The 14973-nt window shown below is 49.0% G+C and overlaps 6 protein-coding genes across 6 annotated transcripts; 2 read left to right on the forward strand and 4 right to left on the reverse strand.

The window, feature by feature from the left end:
• Positions 1–608: 608 nt before the first annotated feature.
• On the forward strand, positions 609–2427 carry N7484_008898 (CAZyme family AA1; the record flags this gene model as incomplete). The annotated part of the gene is made up of 2 exons (XM_057119285.1): positions 609–1578; positions 1628–2427. 2 exons carry the CDS (start codon positions 609–611, stop codon positions 2425–2427), a joined length of 1770 nt encoding a protein of 589 aa, XP_056968840.1.
• Positions 2428–2780: 353 nt separating this feature from the next.
• Positions 2781–4697, reverse strand: N7484_008899 (putative MFS transporter; the record flags this gene model as incomplete). The annotated part of the gene is given in 8 exon segments (XM_057119286.1): positions 2781–2825; positions 2881–3019; positions 3070–3500; positions 3577–3892; positions 3948–4149; positions 4214–4312; positions 4363–4450; positions 4470–4697. The coding sequence occupies 8 exon segments, from the start codon at positions 4695–4697 to the stop codon at positions 2781–2783; spliced, it is 1548 nt and encodes a 515-aa protein (XP_056968841.1).
• Positions 4698–5693: 996 nt separating this feature from the next.
• Positions 5694–7415, reverse strand: N7484_008900 (putative hexokinase Kxk; the record flags this gene model as incomplete). Its single annotated transcript, XM_057119287.1, has 5 exons — positions 5694–6569; positions 6631–7038; positions 7098–7123; positions 7187–7309; positions 7376–7415. 5 exons carry the CDS (start codon positions 7413–7415, stop codon positions 5694–5696), a joined length of 1473 nt encoding a protein of 490 aa, XP_056968842.1.
• Positions 7416–7751: 336 nt separating this feature from the next.
• On the reverse strand, positions 7752–8899 carry N7484_008901 (SIR2 family NAD-dependent protein deacylase; the record flags this gene model as incomplete). The annotated part of the gene is made up of 2 exons (XM_057119288.1): positions 7752–8723; positions 8777–8899. The coding sequence occupies 2 exons, from the start codon at positions 8897–8899 to the stop codon at positions 7752–7754; spliced, it is 1095 nt and encodes a 364-aa protein (XP_056968843.1).
• Positions 8900–9382: 483 nt separating this feature from the next.
• On the forward strand, positions 9383–11903 carry N7484_008902 (Golgi transport complex subunit COG4; the record flags this gene model as incomplete). The annotated part of the gene is made up of 2 exons (XM_057119289.1): positions 9383–10582; positions 10644–11903. 2 exons carry the CDS (start codon positions 9383–9385, stop codon positions 11901–11903), a joined length of 2460 nt encoding a protein of 819 aa, XP_056968844.1.
• Positions 11904–12239: 336 nt separating this feature from the next.
• On the reverse strand, positions 12240–14727 carry N7484_008903 (uncharacterized protein; the record flags this gene model as incomplete). The annotated part of the gene is made up of 6 exons (XM_057119290.1): positions 12240–12583; positions 12636–13108; positions 13162–14109; positions 14177–14348; positions 14385–14443; positions 14501–14727. The coding sequence occupies 6 exons, from the start codon at positions 14725–14727 to the stop codon at positions 12240–12242; spliced, it is 2223 nt and encodes a 740-aa protein (XP_056968845.1).
• Between the last annotated feature and the right edge of the window lie 246 nt (positions 14728–14973).

Here is a 14973-nt window from a genome sequence, read left to right on the forward strand (position 1 = left end):
GTTCATAGCATAAATCTTTGCCAATGCAGATACGAGATAAGCAATTGGTTGCAGTGGATTGGGCTTATGCTATGCGGTGGGACTCGGGGAGATAACCTTGTAACCAGGAACCGAGACGCCCCCAGCTTCCGTTCTTCTCGATTGGCACATACAAACCCGGTAACCGATCTATCACTCCTTTTTCTTTTTTTCTTTTCAAAGGGCGTCGCATCTCGAGGCCCGGGCACCAAGTCAGAGAGTCATCTTCAATCAAAACGAGTTTTCTAAAAATGGCAAACGCATCTTCCTTGTAAAAGTTCGTGTTTGTGGGTCAATGTTCCTGTCCAGTTCGTCATGCATTCCCTGAAGGCTAATCTTTCCCCCAATCCACTTTGCCCGGCACAGAGGGACCAGCGTCCCCTCGCAAGATGAAATATTCCTGCTTGGAGACAAGTAAGGCAAGCCTTAACGAGACACAATTCAGCCTTGATCTCTCCAGAAAACCTATATAAACTGGTCACCGGAAGTCTGATTTTACTTCCCCAGGCAACAATTAATGGTCAGATACTCTGCTCTGAGCTGGAAATCCCATACTTTGAATTGCGATTACACATTGCACAAGACACACCATGAAGCTACACTTGATTGCCCTGGTGGTCCATATATTCAGTATTGGCACTGCGTACACGAAAGTCTCCATCCAGTCAACCGAGTCATTAGCAGCATCCGTCAACACCACTTCCAATGTCCAGTGCCAGAGCCCCTGTAGAAAGCCTGCAGATACTCCTTGCCCAGGAAACACCCCCAAGAACAGATCTGTCTGGTGCGATTATAACGTCAACACGGACTATGAAAATGTTGTACCTGACACCGGTGTAACGCGGGAGTATTGGTTTGATATCAAACAGGTTGTTCTTGCCCCAGATGGCGTCCCACGGCCAGTTTGGACAGTGAATGGCACACTTCCTGGCCCGACTCTCATTGCAAATTGGGGTGATTGGGTCGTCGTCCATGTCAAAAATAGTCTAGGTGCACAGAGAAACGGATCTACCATTCACTGGCATGGTATTCGTCAGAATTACACGAACCCTAACGACGGCGTTCCCTCCATCACACAATGCCCCATTGCACCCGGGAAGACGATGACCTATAAGTGGCGAGCTGTCCAGTATGGCTCATCGTGGTATCACTCACACATTGGCTTGCTGGCCTGGGAGGGCGTTTATGGGGGTATCATTATCAACGGGCCAGCAACTGCGAGCTATGACGTGGATATGGGCTCCCTCTTCTTGAGTGATTGGACTCACCAGACTGTGGATGAACTTTATTTGACGGAAGAGGTCAATGGTCCCACGAGTTTGGCTAATGGCCTCATCAATGGTACCAACGTTTACCAACCAAATGAAAATAGTACCATCGTTTCAGGACATCGCTTCAAGATGAAAGTGAACGAGGGCACTTCATACCGGCTCCGACTAGTAAACCCAGCCGTTGACACGCATTGGAAGTTCAGCATTGATAACCACACGCTGGAGGTGATTGCAATGGACTTTGTGCCAATCGTACCGTACAAAACAGATGTGATCAGTATTGCAATGGGTAAGTACTCACGCTCTCGGCTATGGCCCTACTAACAAGCGTGATATAGGACAACGCTATGATGTAATTGTCACAGCAAACCAGAACCACGTGGCCGACTCATTTTGGATGAGAGCATTGCCAGGGAGTCTATGCTCTGCAAACAACCAAAGCGAAAACATTCGTGGCATAGTCTACTATGGTAAAACTGCTAAGATCCCAACTACAACGGCCTTTCACACCACATCCGACTGTCTTGATGAGCCACTAGCTAGCCTTGTCCCATGGGTGAAGAAAAATGTCGAGGCCCCGGCATACGATAACAGCACAGACGTCAATGTCTTCAAAAACGCAGAGAACCTGTTCCGCTGGGAGTTCAACACAACATCCTTGAACGTCAGCTGGACAGACCCAACTCTATTGAATATCTACAACAACAAAATGGACTTTTCAGACACAAGTGGTATAGTCGAGCTCCCGGGAAAAAACCAATGGGTATATTTCATGATCAACACGACGATTCCCGTTACGCATCCAATTCACCTCCACGGTCATGATTTCTCTATTCTGGCTCAGGGGACCGGTCTGTTTAATGCTTCCTTGATCACGACGAACCCCCCTCGTCGTGACACGGCTGTTCTACCCCCTAGCGGATGGCTGTTGATTGCGTTTGAAACCAATAATCCCGGTGCTTGGCTGATGCACTGCCATATCGGGTGGCATGTTAACATGGGACTTGCCTTACAATTTATTGAAAATCGGGATGAGATCCGTGACCTGATCGATTACAAATCGCTTGAAAAAAACTGTCTTGCGTGGGATCGATATGATAAGCGGAAAGATATTGTGGAAATGGATTCGGGGGTTTAGTGTCTGTCAGAACCCTGAGCTTGCTGTCACCCGTCTGAGCAGATCCTAAGTCTATTATTATACATTTTTTCTGTCGTGTTTATATAAGGTCCACTGGAAGATGTGATGTACATTGGTTCGAGACTAGTTTATAGGGCTTGTTTTGAATAGCATGCCTTAAGGCTGGAACCCTTCAATCTGAACCACCCTAAGTAGGCCTTGGAAAAAGCGTGTCATCACATTACTATCGTATTTTCATCTTGGACTTTCTTCACTGTTCTGTCATATTGTGGTATTGAAGCTAATAAGCTCTATTCCGGACGGCTGATTTAAGTCGCGTATACACCACCACAGATATATGCTCGGTCTGCCGGTTACAGCACATATCGAAACTTTTTGTTGTCAATCTCTGTTTGGTCCTGTATAGGTGCTCAATTAGCCTCTTATCGGTCACAGAATAAACCAATAACATACCAGCATTCCGGCTTCCACGCCATCATCTTCCAGATCACCACTCTCAAATGCAAGGCGATCCCGACGCTTATTCTCAAAGTACATATAAAGGTACAGCGCAACAATAGCAGTCAGCTTAATCGTGTATCCAACAAGCATGCTAAGCCCCGTCAGTACACATATCCCATAACAAGAACGAAAACCACATACGCAATATAAGCGCTATGATACCCCGGAGCCTCACTTGACTTGAAAGTCTGCGGGCCAATAATATTTCCAACGCAATACCCGGTGAACAACAAAGCGCCGGTAACCTGCTTCTTCGTATAGCCCGCAATATTCGAACTAACAATCGTCAAACTCATGCTAAATCCCAGTCCTTGGAAGTAGCATAGCCAGAGCGCGACCAACCGGCCCCATTTATTGGAGTCCGATAAACCGACCAGGAGCGCAGATCCGATGATGCATGTCAGATTGGCAAAGATCATGCAGGCACTTCGGGAATGGAACTTTCCATCGTATTTTGTCGCTATGAAGCCACCAATAATCAGTGTCAGGAAATTGACTGCACCGCCAGGGATTTGAAGGTATTGGGTTCCGAGTGTGTCGAAGCCAAAAGACTCAACAATTATTGATGTAAACTATATCGCTCGGATTAGCATACCCTCAAGCCCATTCTGTATTGTGTCTTGAGTTGGAGAAAATGGGATACCATACACTTGTCAGTGCCGAGTTCGGTACCTGCGCACCAATAGCCATAATAAACAAAAGCCATGTCTTTGGATCACGGGCCGCCTGCCACACCTGATCCCATTTAAACTGATGGTTCTTCACACCTTGTCTGTTTCCCGCAATACGATCCAGAGCAATAGCCCGCTCGCGATCGTTGAGAAATCTGGCCGTTGATGGGAGATCCGGGAGAAGCCACAATGCCAGGATACCGATAACGAGGGAAATTGCACCAAAAATCAGGAATACATACATCCACCGAGGTAATCCTGTAGTGATATGTCCAATGGCATATCCAAGTAGCCTACGGCGAAAAAAGTAAGCCTCAAACTAATCCCATAGGCTGTTGAGCTACTTACCCGCCAAACATGGTTGCAATTCCATTGGTGCAGTAATAGGCTTCCAGGCGTAGGGGCTGTTCACGCGATTTGTACCACATACTCATTAAAAGTACAAAGCCTGGGTTCACAACTGCTTCGACCATGCCGAGGAGGAATCGATTGGAAGCGATTCCCGCAAAATTATGACATGCTGGCGTTGTCATTAGGAGGCCGCCCCATACTGTTTTTCCGTTAGAAGTTGGAAGTGGAAAAGTACGTCGGCTTGGACAGGTTTAATTCCATACCTATTGTTGTGCTTGCTAAGAATTTTCCGACGGGTAATTTTTGCATCGCTAGTCCAGCTGGGTATTGCGCGATCAGGTAGCCGAAGTAGAAGATTGAGCCTGCTAAGCCATCAGAACGGTTTTCATGTACGATCATAGACGAACCATACTGAGCCACGAATAGTCCGATCCGGTAAGTCCGGTTCCTGTCTTGAGGCCGTACACTGAAGCGAAATTGATGCTGTTTTTATCAAGATACTGCGCGGTGTTCAGTCACAAGATCAGTCAACGTTGGAGGATAACTAATCTGTAGCAAGTAAATGAAGAAGAGTATCGGAATCAAGTGCAGGTCTATCTTTCGCAATACCTTCTTTTCCTCTTCCGGGGTATATTCAAGGCCCCTATGTTGCAAGAAGAACTCATAGTTATCATCGACATCAGAAGATATGATAGTAGAAACAGCCGAGGCTGTAGCGGCCTCTATCTTGGCCTCAGACTCTGACATCTCGTAGACTAAAACACAAAGAGTCGACAGAAGCTAACACGGGAAAAGAGACATCATTGGGGCTTTATAGTAATACATTTGCTACGAGCTACCGTCCGCGCAGAGTGGCAGGATGCACGCCATATCCCCACGCGAGAATGTCAGGGGAAAAGCGGGTTGAAAAAAGAGGGGACAGGGAAACAGCCTTCGGAAAATGCATAAAGGAGTGCTATGATTTGACTAAAGCTCTTGCAAGGTTGACTAGCGTAGGGACAACGGTGATGGATACCTTTTATGGAAGGACGTAGGCAAAACTGGCCTATAATGATTTCGCAACAGTTTTCTCTCTTAGTTGTCTTGGCAATACCTCTCTTTCTTTTCAGGTTTTTGTTTATTTGGTTGCGCGCGATAGGTGGAGGTAATCACGACATCGCCGAGCCGATTGCGTATTGAAAGCCAATTGTTGGAGTATAACATGCGTCTAATCATTCCAAATCAGACCTCTTAGAAATTGGTCCAAGAATTATGCGAGAACAGAGACTATGCTGAAACGTTTGAGACGAAATTCGAAGGGAAATAAGCTTAGAGTTATTTATTAGATCTCGGCTCTTACCCCAGTCACGGATGAACCTTGGAATTTAGGTAACCTAAACTTGTATCCGGACAAATCTAGTCCTTCTTTAATATGGTTTAACATGCAAGGTCTACCTCTAGTTCACTTTCCACGGATATGTTGAATAGCAATTATAAGACGCACAATCCATGTCGGATTCTACCTCGGATTTATGCCAGGGTATTCGGCATGCCGAGCCGAGGTCCGGCCTGCCAGGGTTGTTTCCCCATAGGTCCCAATCTCGAGGCACGATCCATTGATTGAAGATGCCAAAATGTAGCATTCAATAACAATACAACAATTCAATAAGAAAAAATGGTTCTGCATATCCCATTTACATGCCATCAAGCTCCAGAATATCTCTGGAGAAATTCATTATTTATTCTTGTTCTTCGAGATGTATTCTAAAGCAGAGTCTTCATGTCATCCATGTTGCGAATACCAGCCAAGTTGCCGGCCTTGACGCGCTTCAGGGTCAAGGCAGCAATCAGGGCAGCACCCACACCGGATCCATCCTCAGCAGCCATGATAGTAATCTTGTCCTTCTCGTTAGGAGCCCAGTCCAGGGCCTCACGGAGAGCTTGGGCACCGCGGGCCTTGAAGTGGGGGTATTTGGTGAAGACGGATCCGTCAGCACCAACGTGGCAGGACTCGATGTTCTTCTTTGTACAGATAGCAGCAACACCACAAGCAGACAAACGAGCAGCACGGGTACCGATCAGCTCGGCGAGACGACGGACCATCTCTAACTCGGGCTGCGTGGGACGGATGCCGAGCTCGCGGTCGAAAAGGTCCAAGGTCTCCGACAGGTTCTCATAAGGATCTTCCTCAATGGCGGCGAGGAACGAGGCGTCCAACAGGTATGGTTTGCGCAGCTTGGAGGTATCCTGGCCGTTGAAAATGACGCCAGGAGTTGACTCAAGAATGTCTACAAGAGCCAGACGGAAGATCTCACCCAAGTAGAGACCGGCGGTCATCTTCTCGAAGGCCTGCTGGCCAGGGCGGGGAGAGTCGCGGTCAATGATCTCGTCGTACTTGGTCAGAGGGAGCACCACACGCTCGTTATCAAAAGCTCCATACTCGCAGTTGATGGCGATGGGCATGTCAGCAGGAAGACCCATGTGTGCAATCTTAGGAACGGATCCAACGTTCTCCATATATGCGGCGTTCACACCAGTGCCGAAGATGCAACCAATCTTCATCTCGGAATCGGTGTAGGAAGAAGCAATAAGAGTACCGGTGGTGTCGTTGATTAGGGCGGCAACTTTAATGGGCAGACCCTAAATTGAGACAATGAGGAAGCTGATCACAAGGGAAGATAGGTTTTAGACTTGAACATACCCGCTTCTTCAGGATAGCCTCCAGGGGTGGAACAACGTCCTCACCCTCGACGCCATCAATATCGAAACCCTTAGTCCAGCGCTGGAGGATACCGTGGTCAATGTACTCCTGGGTAGCCGGGTAGGAGAAGGTGAAACCCAGCGGGAGCTTAGCGAGGTTCTCCTCCCCGTGGTGGAACTCGATGAACTGCTGTAAGCAATCGGCAATGTACTCCCACAATTCCTCAGCAGTACCGGTCCGGAGCTCATCCGGCATTTTGTATTTGGACTGGGTAATATCGAAAGCGCCCTTGGCATCAGTCAAGGTGATCTCGCAAACACGCAAGTTGGTGCCACCCATGTCGAGAGCCAGGAAGGTGCCCTGTTCCTCACCATCGGGGAAGCCCATAACCCAAGTAACGTTCATTGGCTGTGGTATGCTGTTAGTTATTATTATTCGTGTGTGGGTGCAATTGTGGTGGATCTCACGATGTTGCCGCCCTCGACGGTTAGACCTATGTTATCATCACGGTAAGCTTAAATCGCGACAACCCGGGCGATCTGCGGGGCAGACTCACCCTTCTCGAGCTCCTTGACGAAATGGGCCACAATCTGCTTGAGCTTGGCCTGGTCCACAGTGAAGTATTCTTCAAAATCCTTGATCTGCTTTAGAAGATTTTGCGGCACATCGTGCATCGATCCTGGTGGGCGAGGAAATGATTAGCATCACACGTTCAAGCTTGCGATAAGGAGCAGTAGTAGCTCACCCTTGCGGGACGGCGGGAGCTTAGGACCTAATCCGACCATGATGAATTTAGAGGATGTTTTCTTTTCACAAGGTAAATGGGGGGAAAGAAGAGGAAAACAAGGGAGGGGAGAATGACGATATGGAGGACGTGGGGCAAAGATCACCTTGCTTGATTTGGCTGCGGTAAGGAATTGAAAGTCAATTCTGGAATATTATTAGCAGCTCTGACGGCCCACGAATCAGAGGTCCTGAGTTGCTTCGTTACCCACTTCTCTGTTACAAGAATTTCAGTAAATTTCCTGGTTTATTCTGAACTTGGTATCTTTAATTTCTAGTACAGGATGATCTCCGAATCTCCAACTGAACTGAACGCCGCAAGCGGTCAAGGTGCGAATCTAGTGAGATTTACGCGCCAAGTGCGGGAATACATGCGCCAGTCCATTCCCGGAGCTGGTTGAACTGGTTGAGTCGCTGTAGTCTCCCAACCGTTCACGAACTCGCTGCTGGTATGCGTCCGTCCTGCCCAAGGTGCGATCGATATCCTCCGTAAGGCGTTCGATCTCTGCCCGGAGTCGCTCGTCCCGGGTTTGCGGGGGAGCATTCTCCTCCTCCCTAGATTCAGAGTCCGGATTGGTCTCCTGCCAAACCGCCTCTAGCTCCTCCTCCCAGCCCAGAGCTCGGGCAAACTTTCGTACTCCAGCATCGATGTCCCCCAGTACCAAAACATCATCCGGTCGCGACCCCAATCCACCCACACGTTGCATATTGATGAGCACACGCGGTGTACCTTCCCTGCACATCGATGGCAGGCTGGCAAAAGGTTGCACGGTCAAACTAGTTCCCATCACGATACATAAGTCCGCCTCTCCAGGCAGCGAGCGGTTTTCGTGGAATGCAGCAGGCAAAGCCTCCCCGAAAAACACAATATCAGGCTTGACGAGGCCTTTGCATTCCAGGCAGTGCGGTACCTCGGCTTTCTCAACAATCCCATGCATTTTGTCATCGGGAAACGGCAGCTTGCAATCAATACAGCGTTGCGTGGCAAAGCTACCATGGGCCTCGACAATCATGTCACCAGGAAGGCCCGCTTGGCGCTCGAGGCAGTCGATATTTTGTGTAAAATGTTTCAACAACATGCCTTTATTGTAAAGCAGTTTGACGAAAGAGTGTGCGATCGTGGGGCGATAGCGTCCCGGATACAACTCATGCGCCAGTGCATAGAACGGCTTTGGGTTCTGCCTGAAAAATTCAATATCGAACACATCCTCGGGCTCCTCCAGATCCAGGAAAGCCAGGTTGGCATAGAGTCCGGTATCTGGAGACCGAAAATCAGGAATTCCCGCTGAGGTACTGATTCCAGCTCCCACCTGAGATTCTAGTTAGTAGTTATTGCAAGATATGGGGCGTGGTGAGGACGTACCATTACGACAACTTTTCGGACATTATTCTCCCTCACGTATTTGGCCACCGCGTCGATATTACGTGCATCCAAGACTGAGGGATGGGTGGACTCATCCACCATAGATGACTCTTCGTTACCCATGATGGGGAACTGCCGATGCTGATGGCGGGGTCTGCGACTTCCGGTTGTGGCAGCTTGAGCTTAAGTGCTCTACCTAAGTGTGTAAAGAAGATGAGGAAGAAGAACAAAGCAAGAAAGAAAAATAAAATGCAAGGTCTTTTAAATGTTTGGTTCTTTGATGACACAGATGTGAGGAAGTAGTAATCTGGAGGGAGATGACGTTGCGTTGGACGTAGCGAACCAAAGAATATCCTGGTTCCGGATTAAATAGTTCAAGTTGTAGGTAAACCCACGGCTGAAACTGTAACTCTTTGGATTTTGAGATATTTCTTTTGAATTGATTGGCTTCTTTGAGGCTTAAACATTCAAGCTTCAAGATCCTTTGAAAAAAGTCCCACCCCGCTCACCGCCCGCGGAGACACCTTGACAACCGCGTGGCATCAACATAGGATCTCGGAACCCCAAAGAACTAGCTTGTATGGTCCAACCATGGCCCTCTCTCAAATGGCCACAAATGGCGACGAATCCCCGTCCCTTCCGGAACGACCAATTGCGACCAAGGACACGTCCCCACGAACCGACATCTTCAATGCCAGCTCCGTGGCCGAGATCAAGGCGGCTCTGTCCCGCCTCCACACCCAAGAAGCCTCAGTAACTGCACGTCTGGATGCGCTAGTTACATCACAGAAAGATCTCTCCCGGGAACTGGGTCGTCTGGATTTGATGCGCGCCCACATTGGCACTCAATCAACCACCACCCGAGCGATTAGCCATGGGATGCTTTCTGAGGCAGCGGACACTGCTGATCGGATTTCGCGTGCCGTGCGCCGACTAGACTTGGAGCAGGCTCGCGTGAAAGCTACACTGGACGTAGTGGAGCAGGTTGCAGAGCTCAAGGCATGCGCTCTGGGTGTTGCGGGGTCTATGGGCGCGTCTCAGGATTGGGAGACGGCAGCCAGCTATCTACACCGCGCTGCACAGATCCCACAAGCGGTGATCAATGGAGCATTCGCCGCAGAGATGGTCCCGACAGCCGAGGTGCCTGATTCACCAAGTGTGACTTTGGACACCGCAGCGGAGTCATTATGCGGACTGTTTTTGCGGGAATTTGACAAGGCAGTCAAAGAAAACGACGGGGCGAAGATTACACGATTCTTCAAGCTGTTCCCACTCATTGGCCGATCTGAGGTTGGACAGGATGTTTATGGCCGCTATGTCTGTCAGGGTGTGGCTGCAAGGGCGCGCAGCAATCTCAATGCGAGCACAGGGGCGCAGGCTAAGGACGGGTTCTTTTATGCCAATGCTTTGACCAAGCTGTTTGAACATATTGCACAGATCATCGATGGTCACGGCGGACTAGTCGAACGTCACTATGGCCCCCGGAAAATGGGGCGTGTCATTGAACGGCTGCAGGTTGAAGCCGATGTACAGGGTGGCATTATTCTAGACACCTGGGGCGACGAGCGACATGTGGATCGGAAATTGATGGAAATCAAGTCATATGCATTCACATTCTTAGTGCAAAGCTTCCTGCCGGCGCAACGTCCAGGTCAGCCTCGGACACATTCGCCAGCGCCAGGAGGAGCAAGGACTTCTGAAGATGAAGGGGTCGACATGAAGGAAATTGATGAAATCCTCAATGAGATGGGTATTATGCTCGGTCGCTGGTCTCTATACTGTCGTTTCCTAGCAGACACTTGCAACGTGAGTTCCAGGGTTGTTTTAATTATATGTTATTCGCTCCCATCGCTAATTTTTCTTACAGCCTCCCGTCGAAGGTGAAGACGATAATGAGAAAAGATTCGAGCTCCCTGCCTTCTTGCAGGAGTCCTCTTTGGCGCGCAAGGTCAATGATCGACTTGTGACTCCCTTTAATGCCATGACCACCTTCTTCTTCCGCCGGTCTGTAGAAAAGGCATTCCAGCTGGATGAATCGCCATCGGGCTTAAATATGAATTTACAACGACCACTACAAGCAGACACTCCCCACATCACATCTGCTGTGGATGACATAATGTACATTGTCAACAAGGTTCTACAACAATCATTGGCCACATCTCAGGAATCTGTGGTCACAAATGTGGTTCCTACGCTGTCTCGTGTGCTTGGATCTGACTTCATCGGCATGACGCAACGCAAGATGCGTGATGAATGCTACCCGCGCGCCCCTGTGCAGGGAGCCCTCCCCCCAGAGCAGACAATAATTGCATTCCTGGTGCAGATTAACAACCTTGACGTCGCAATTGACTATATACGGCGCATTGTTCAAAATACCACTGGCTTGAAGCAGCCTCTTCCCCCCTACAAAGACGGCAACCAAGAGCAACCACCACAGGTCACCGAACATCTCCTCTCGCTCTTCCCAGCTCCTGCATCCGCACTTAAGGTTGCAAACACGCTTTACTCTCTTGCAAGCTCATTCGAAAGTAAGGTCAATGATCTTCTCACCGACGGCATTCAAGTTGTCTTCAACAATGTCATCAAACACCGCCTTCGACCCATCCTTGCTGATGCATTCCGCGACATCGAATACCACCCATCAAGCGATGCCGACCAGCCTATCGACGATCAGGATGACTTCCACGAGCACGACGGCAGCAGCAAAGAGCTTGTCCGTCCTCGCTTTGCAGCCGGCTGGTCAGAGATGCTTGTCCCGATAGCTCGTATCCTCACACAACAAGCATTCGACCGTCTCCTCGCCGTCACTATCGCGTACTTTGCCCGTCTGTTAGAAAAACGGTTATGGTCTTATCAGGGCCGTGTGAACCCGCTCGGCGCAGGCCGTCTGGAGCGCGACATTGCTGGCCTAGTCAGCACCGCCGTGGATGTCGGTTATGGATCTGGTACACCCAGCCGCTACCGCCACCGTGAAGCGCTTTCGCGATGTGTACAGATGACACTCGTGATGAGCATGGACGAAGATGAGTGGGATGAAGTGTTACAGGGTGGTGAGGCCGCTGAGGTAGTAGACAAGCTCACCCGGGAGGAGAGAGTACGTGTCCGTGCAATGGTCAGACGCAGATAGGAGTATCCGAATTATTATGTATTTGCATTAGAGTTCCATGGAACTGTTAAAGTATATTTATTTATTGCTGTTTCTTTCAGTTCTATCTTGTGGTTTACATGGATAGAGATAAACATTGCATAGGTGAGCCCCTAGGCTGGACACCAGATATACAGGTATTTTACTCAGAGATACAATCAGCATTAAGGGAAGCACTCTTAGCGGACAGAAACTTGCGATCTCAAACCCTGGAATATTCATGGGGCCCAAAAGTAATAAAATCTTGACAAGGCCATGATTCTGTTCAAATATTATAATATTAAAATGGCCCTTTACAATCTGAACTAATGAAACACATTACTCATGCTCATGAATCGTCTCGCTGCCACCAATTGCAGCTCTTTCATTCGAACTCGCCTCGGAAATCTCAGACCCATGGCGCTGATGCTGCCCATTTCCATAATCGAAAGTTTCATGAAATTGCGACATTCGGCCGGTAACCACATTGTCAATCGACCGAGTCGACAAACTACGGTGGTGGCTCGGTATCAAGAACGAACCAATTTCTGACTCGGGGGTTTGAGGCAAAATAGGCGAAGGAGAGGAGCCTCGGGCTATACTAGTCACCGAAGACCCCCTGGTAATATTTGTATTGGCAGCTGAGACGTTGAACTGGGTAGGAAGCTCAATAGGCGAGGAGTCTATGAGTAGAGTTTAGTACTGTATGTTGCTGAATGTTAATGAAGGACATACCGTGCATCTCGTGGACTGCACCTCCACCTGATTCAACTGTTCCGGGAGATGCAGATGTGTCGATCGATTCCTGTATTGTGCCTACTCCTACGGATGTCTCCTGGCCTGTAGATGCAGACCTGGGGCCTGCTATAGGTGATGTTGGGCCACCGCCGTACATGGATGTAAGATGTTGCCGACCGTCGGTTTCATGGATTTCTTCTTCTTTTTCAAGCTGGCGTTTTTGGCGACGTCTGAGGCAGAACCATGCAAGTATGATTAGTCCGATGACGAGAAGGCCACAGAGCACGCCGATCACAGCTGCGGCCCATGTCGGGAATTTTTTGTGGTGTGTTGTTGAACTGCTATCGGTGGAAGTCGGGTTATAGGGCCAGTAGGTTGAGATTGTTTTGGTGTATTTCGTATTGAAGATAGCTTCAAGTGAGGAATTGGTCCATGAGGATGGACCTGTGGTCGTTGCACCACCCGAAGAGCTATAACACTGTAAGCCGTGATGATCCTCTATGTTGTTGGCTTTGTTACTTACTCTCCACCTATTTGAGCTATTAAGAGGTCCGGCACTTTGTAGTCGCTCCACTGCTCGGGATCGTAGGCCTGGAAGCTGAGACTGTTAAGGTTGAAGTTGACAATAACACCTCCCTCAATACAGTGTGTCACATCAATGCGATAGCCTCCAATGGCGAGCATTTGGTTTGGGTAGACCTTGATACATTGATGTCCGTTCCGGCCGTGTGTGTTTGTCCCATTGTAGGCTTTGACCCATGTGAAAGAGGGTAACGACAGAATATACACATCATCCGATGCATTCGCATTGTTATCGAGGCCATTGTACCCTCCGTAGATATAGATATTGTGTGACGAGCCGTCCTCAGCGCTCGCAAGTACAGAACAAAATTCGGTCAATTGCGGCGGTGTATGGCCCGTTGTGTTCTGGAGATACCAAGTCTTGGTATCGACATCGTAGACAGAAACCGTTTCCATGAATGTTGGGCTGATTTTTACGCTGCGCGCCTTCTGCGTTGAGTTTAGACTTACAAACGTTCCAGCAGGTTCAACGACACCCCCAATGGCCACCAGAACTCCAGACTCGGACACTGGTACCCAAACAAGCTCCGCGTTCGCACGGCCTTGAACGTAGCTCGGGAGTGTGTCGTTTACCCATGTCTCGGACTCCATCACTGTCATGTTTACCGTAATCAATGTATCTGCTGTTGTGTTGGCTTTGTACGGTGGGTATGAGATGGCGCCCCAATTCGGAGCATGCATTCCACTGAAATAGAAGCCCAGGTTTTCGCTAGGAGCTGATTCCCCAGCTCCGTTTGTGATGTACGTTGTCACGTTGTCAGGTAAGTCGTCGATCCACCACCTAGGCTCCCAGTTTTGCTTGGTAATACCATCATACTGGAAGGCTTCATAGCCGAGAACCGTATCTTCAGACGTATTCTCATTATCGGTGGTAGGGATGGCGGCACCACTAGAATGTTTGAAAAACCTTTGTCAGTAGTCTAGTCTGAAGTGTGCATGATATGAGTAGTACCGACCCATAGAGGTAGAACTCGCCATCGTTGGCAAACATCACGCCATCAACAAAGGTTGGATCTATATTGCTCCCGGCGCCGGCGATGGACATCAAACTGAGTACATCTGAGAAATTCGAGCTAGTGTTGAATGAGGAGGAAAGATTGAAAGTATAGACGGAGCCATCAAAGCTTCCTGTTCAAACTGTTAGCTTCCAATGTCTTAACGGACTTAAGGCTCGAGGGCTTTTACCTTGGGACTCGTTGCCGGTGCAATTGTCCGAGTATATTCTAGCAATGTCAGTATTCTACCGGTACTTTTCTTTTCACCTCTAGGACTTTTCGTACTGCTCATACCAGAGATATCCTCCGTCTATGTAGATAGTGTCGCGAATAACGTTGGCTGAAGCTGTCAGAATAAAATTCGATGGCAACAGAAATGAAATGCACGCCTTACCACGCACCGATTGCCAGCTACACATAGAGTAGCCGACCTGTGTCTGGTACACGCTACATGTTCCCACCGCACGATCTATCCCCGCCAGTAGCGTCAGAAACGTTCCTAAAAGAAACATTTTCTTTCGCAACCACGCTTCAGATTCTCGAGATCTTCAAATGGGACGGTTGCTCAAAGGCGAAACTCCCCAGATCGCCAAGTGAATGGTTTAGTCATAGGGCGACCGCTCACGCCGGGAGCAAGTGGAAGCGAGGCGCAGTATCCAGATCGCAGCGATGCGGCTTTGTTTGCGCTCTTTGATTCCGTGAGCTCACGGGAAATCCCCCGCTATGACCGGGCCCCGTGCGCCTGAAAGCCACCATTG

The sequence above is a fragment of the Penicillium longicatenatum genome (genome assembly GCF_028827895.1).
Source record: "Penicillium longicatenatum strain IBT 33135 chromosome Unknown contig_6_segment0_segment0, whole genome shotgun sequence".
Classification (NCBI taxonomy): Eukaryota; Fungi; Ascomycota; class Eurotiomycetes; order Eurotiales; family Aspergillaceae; genus Penicillium; species Penicillium longicatenatum.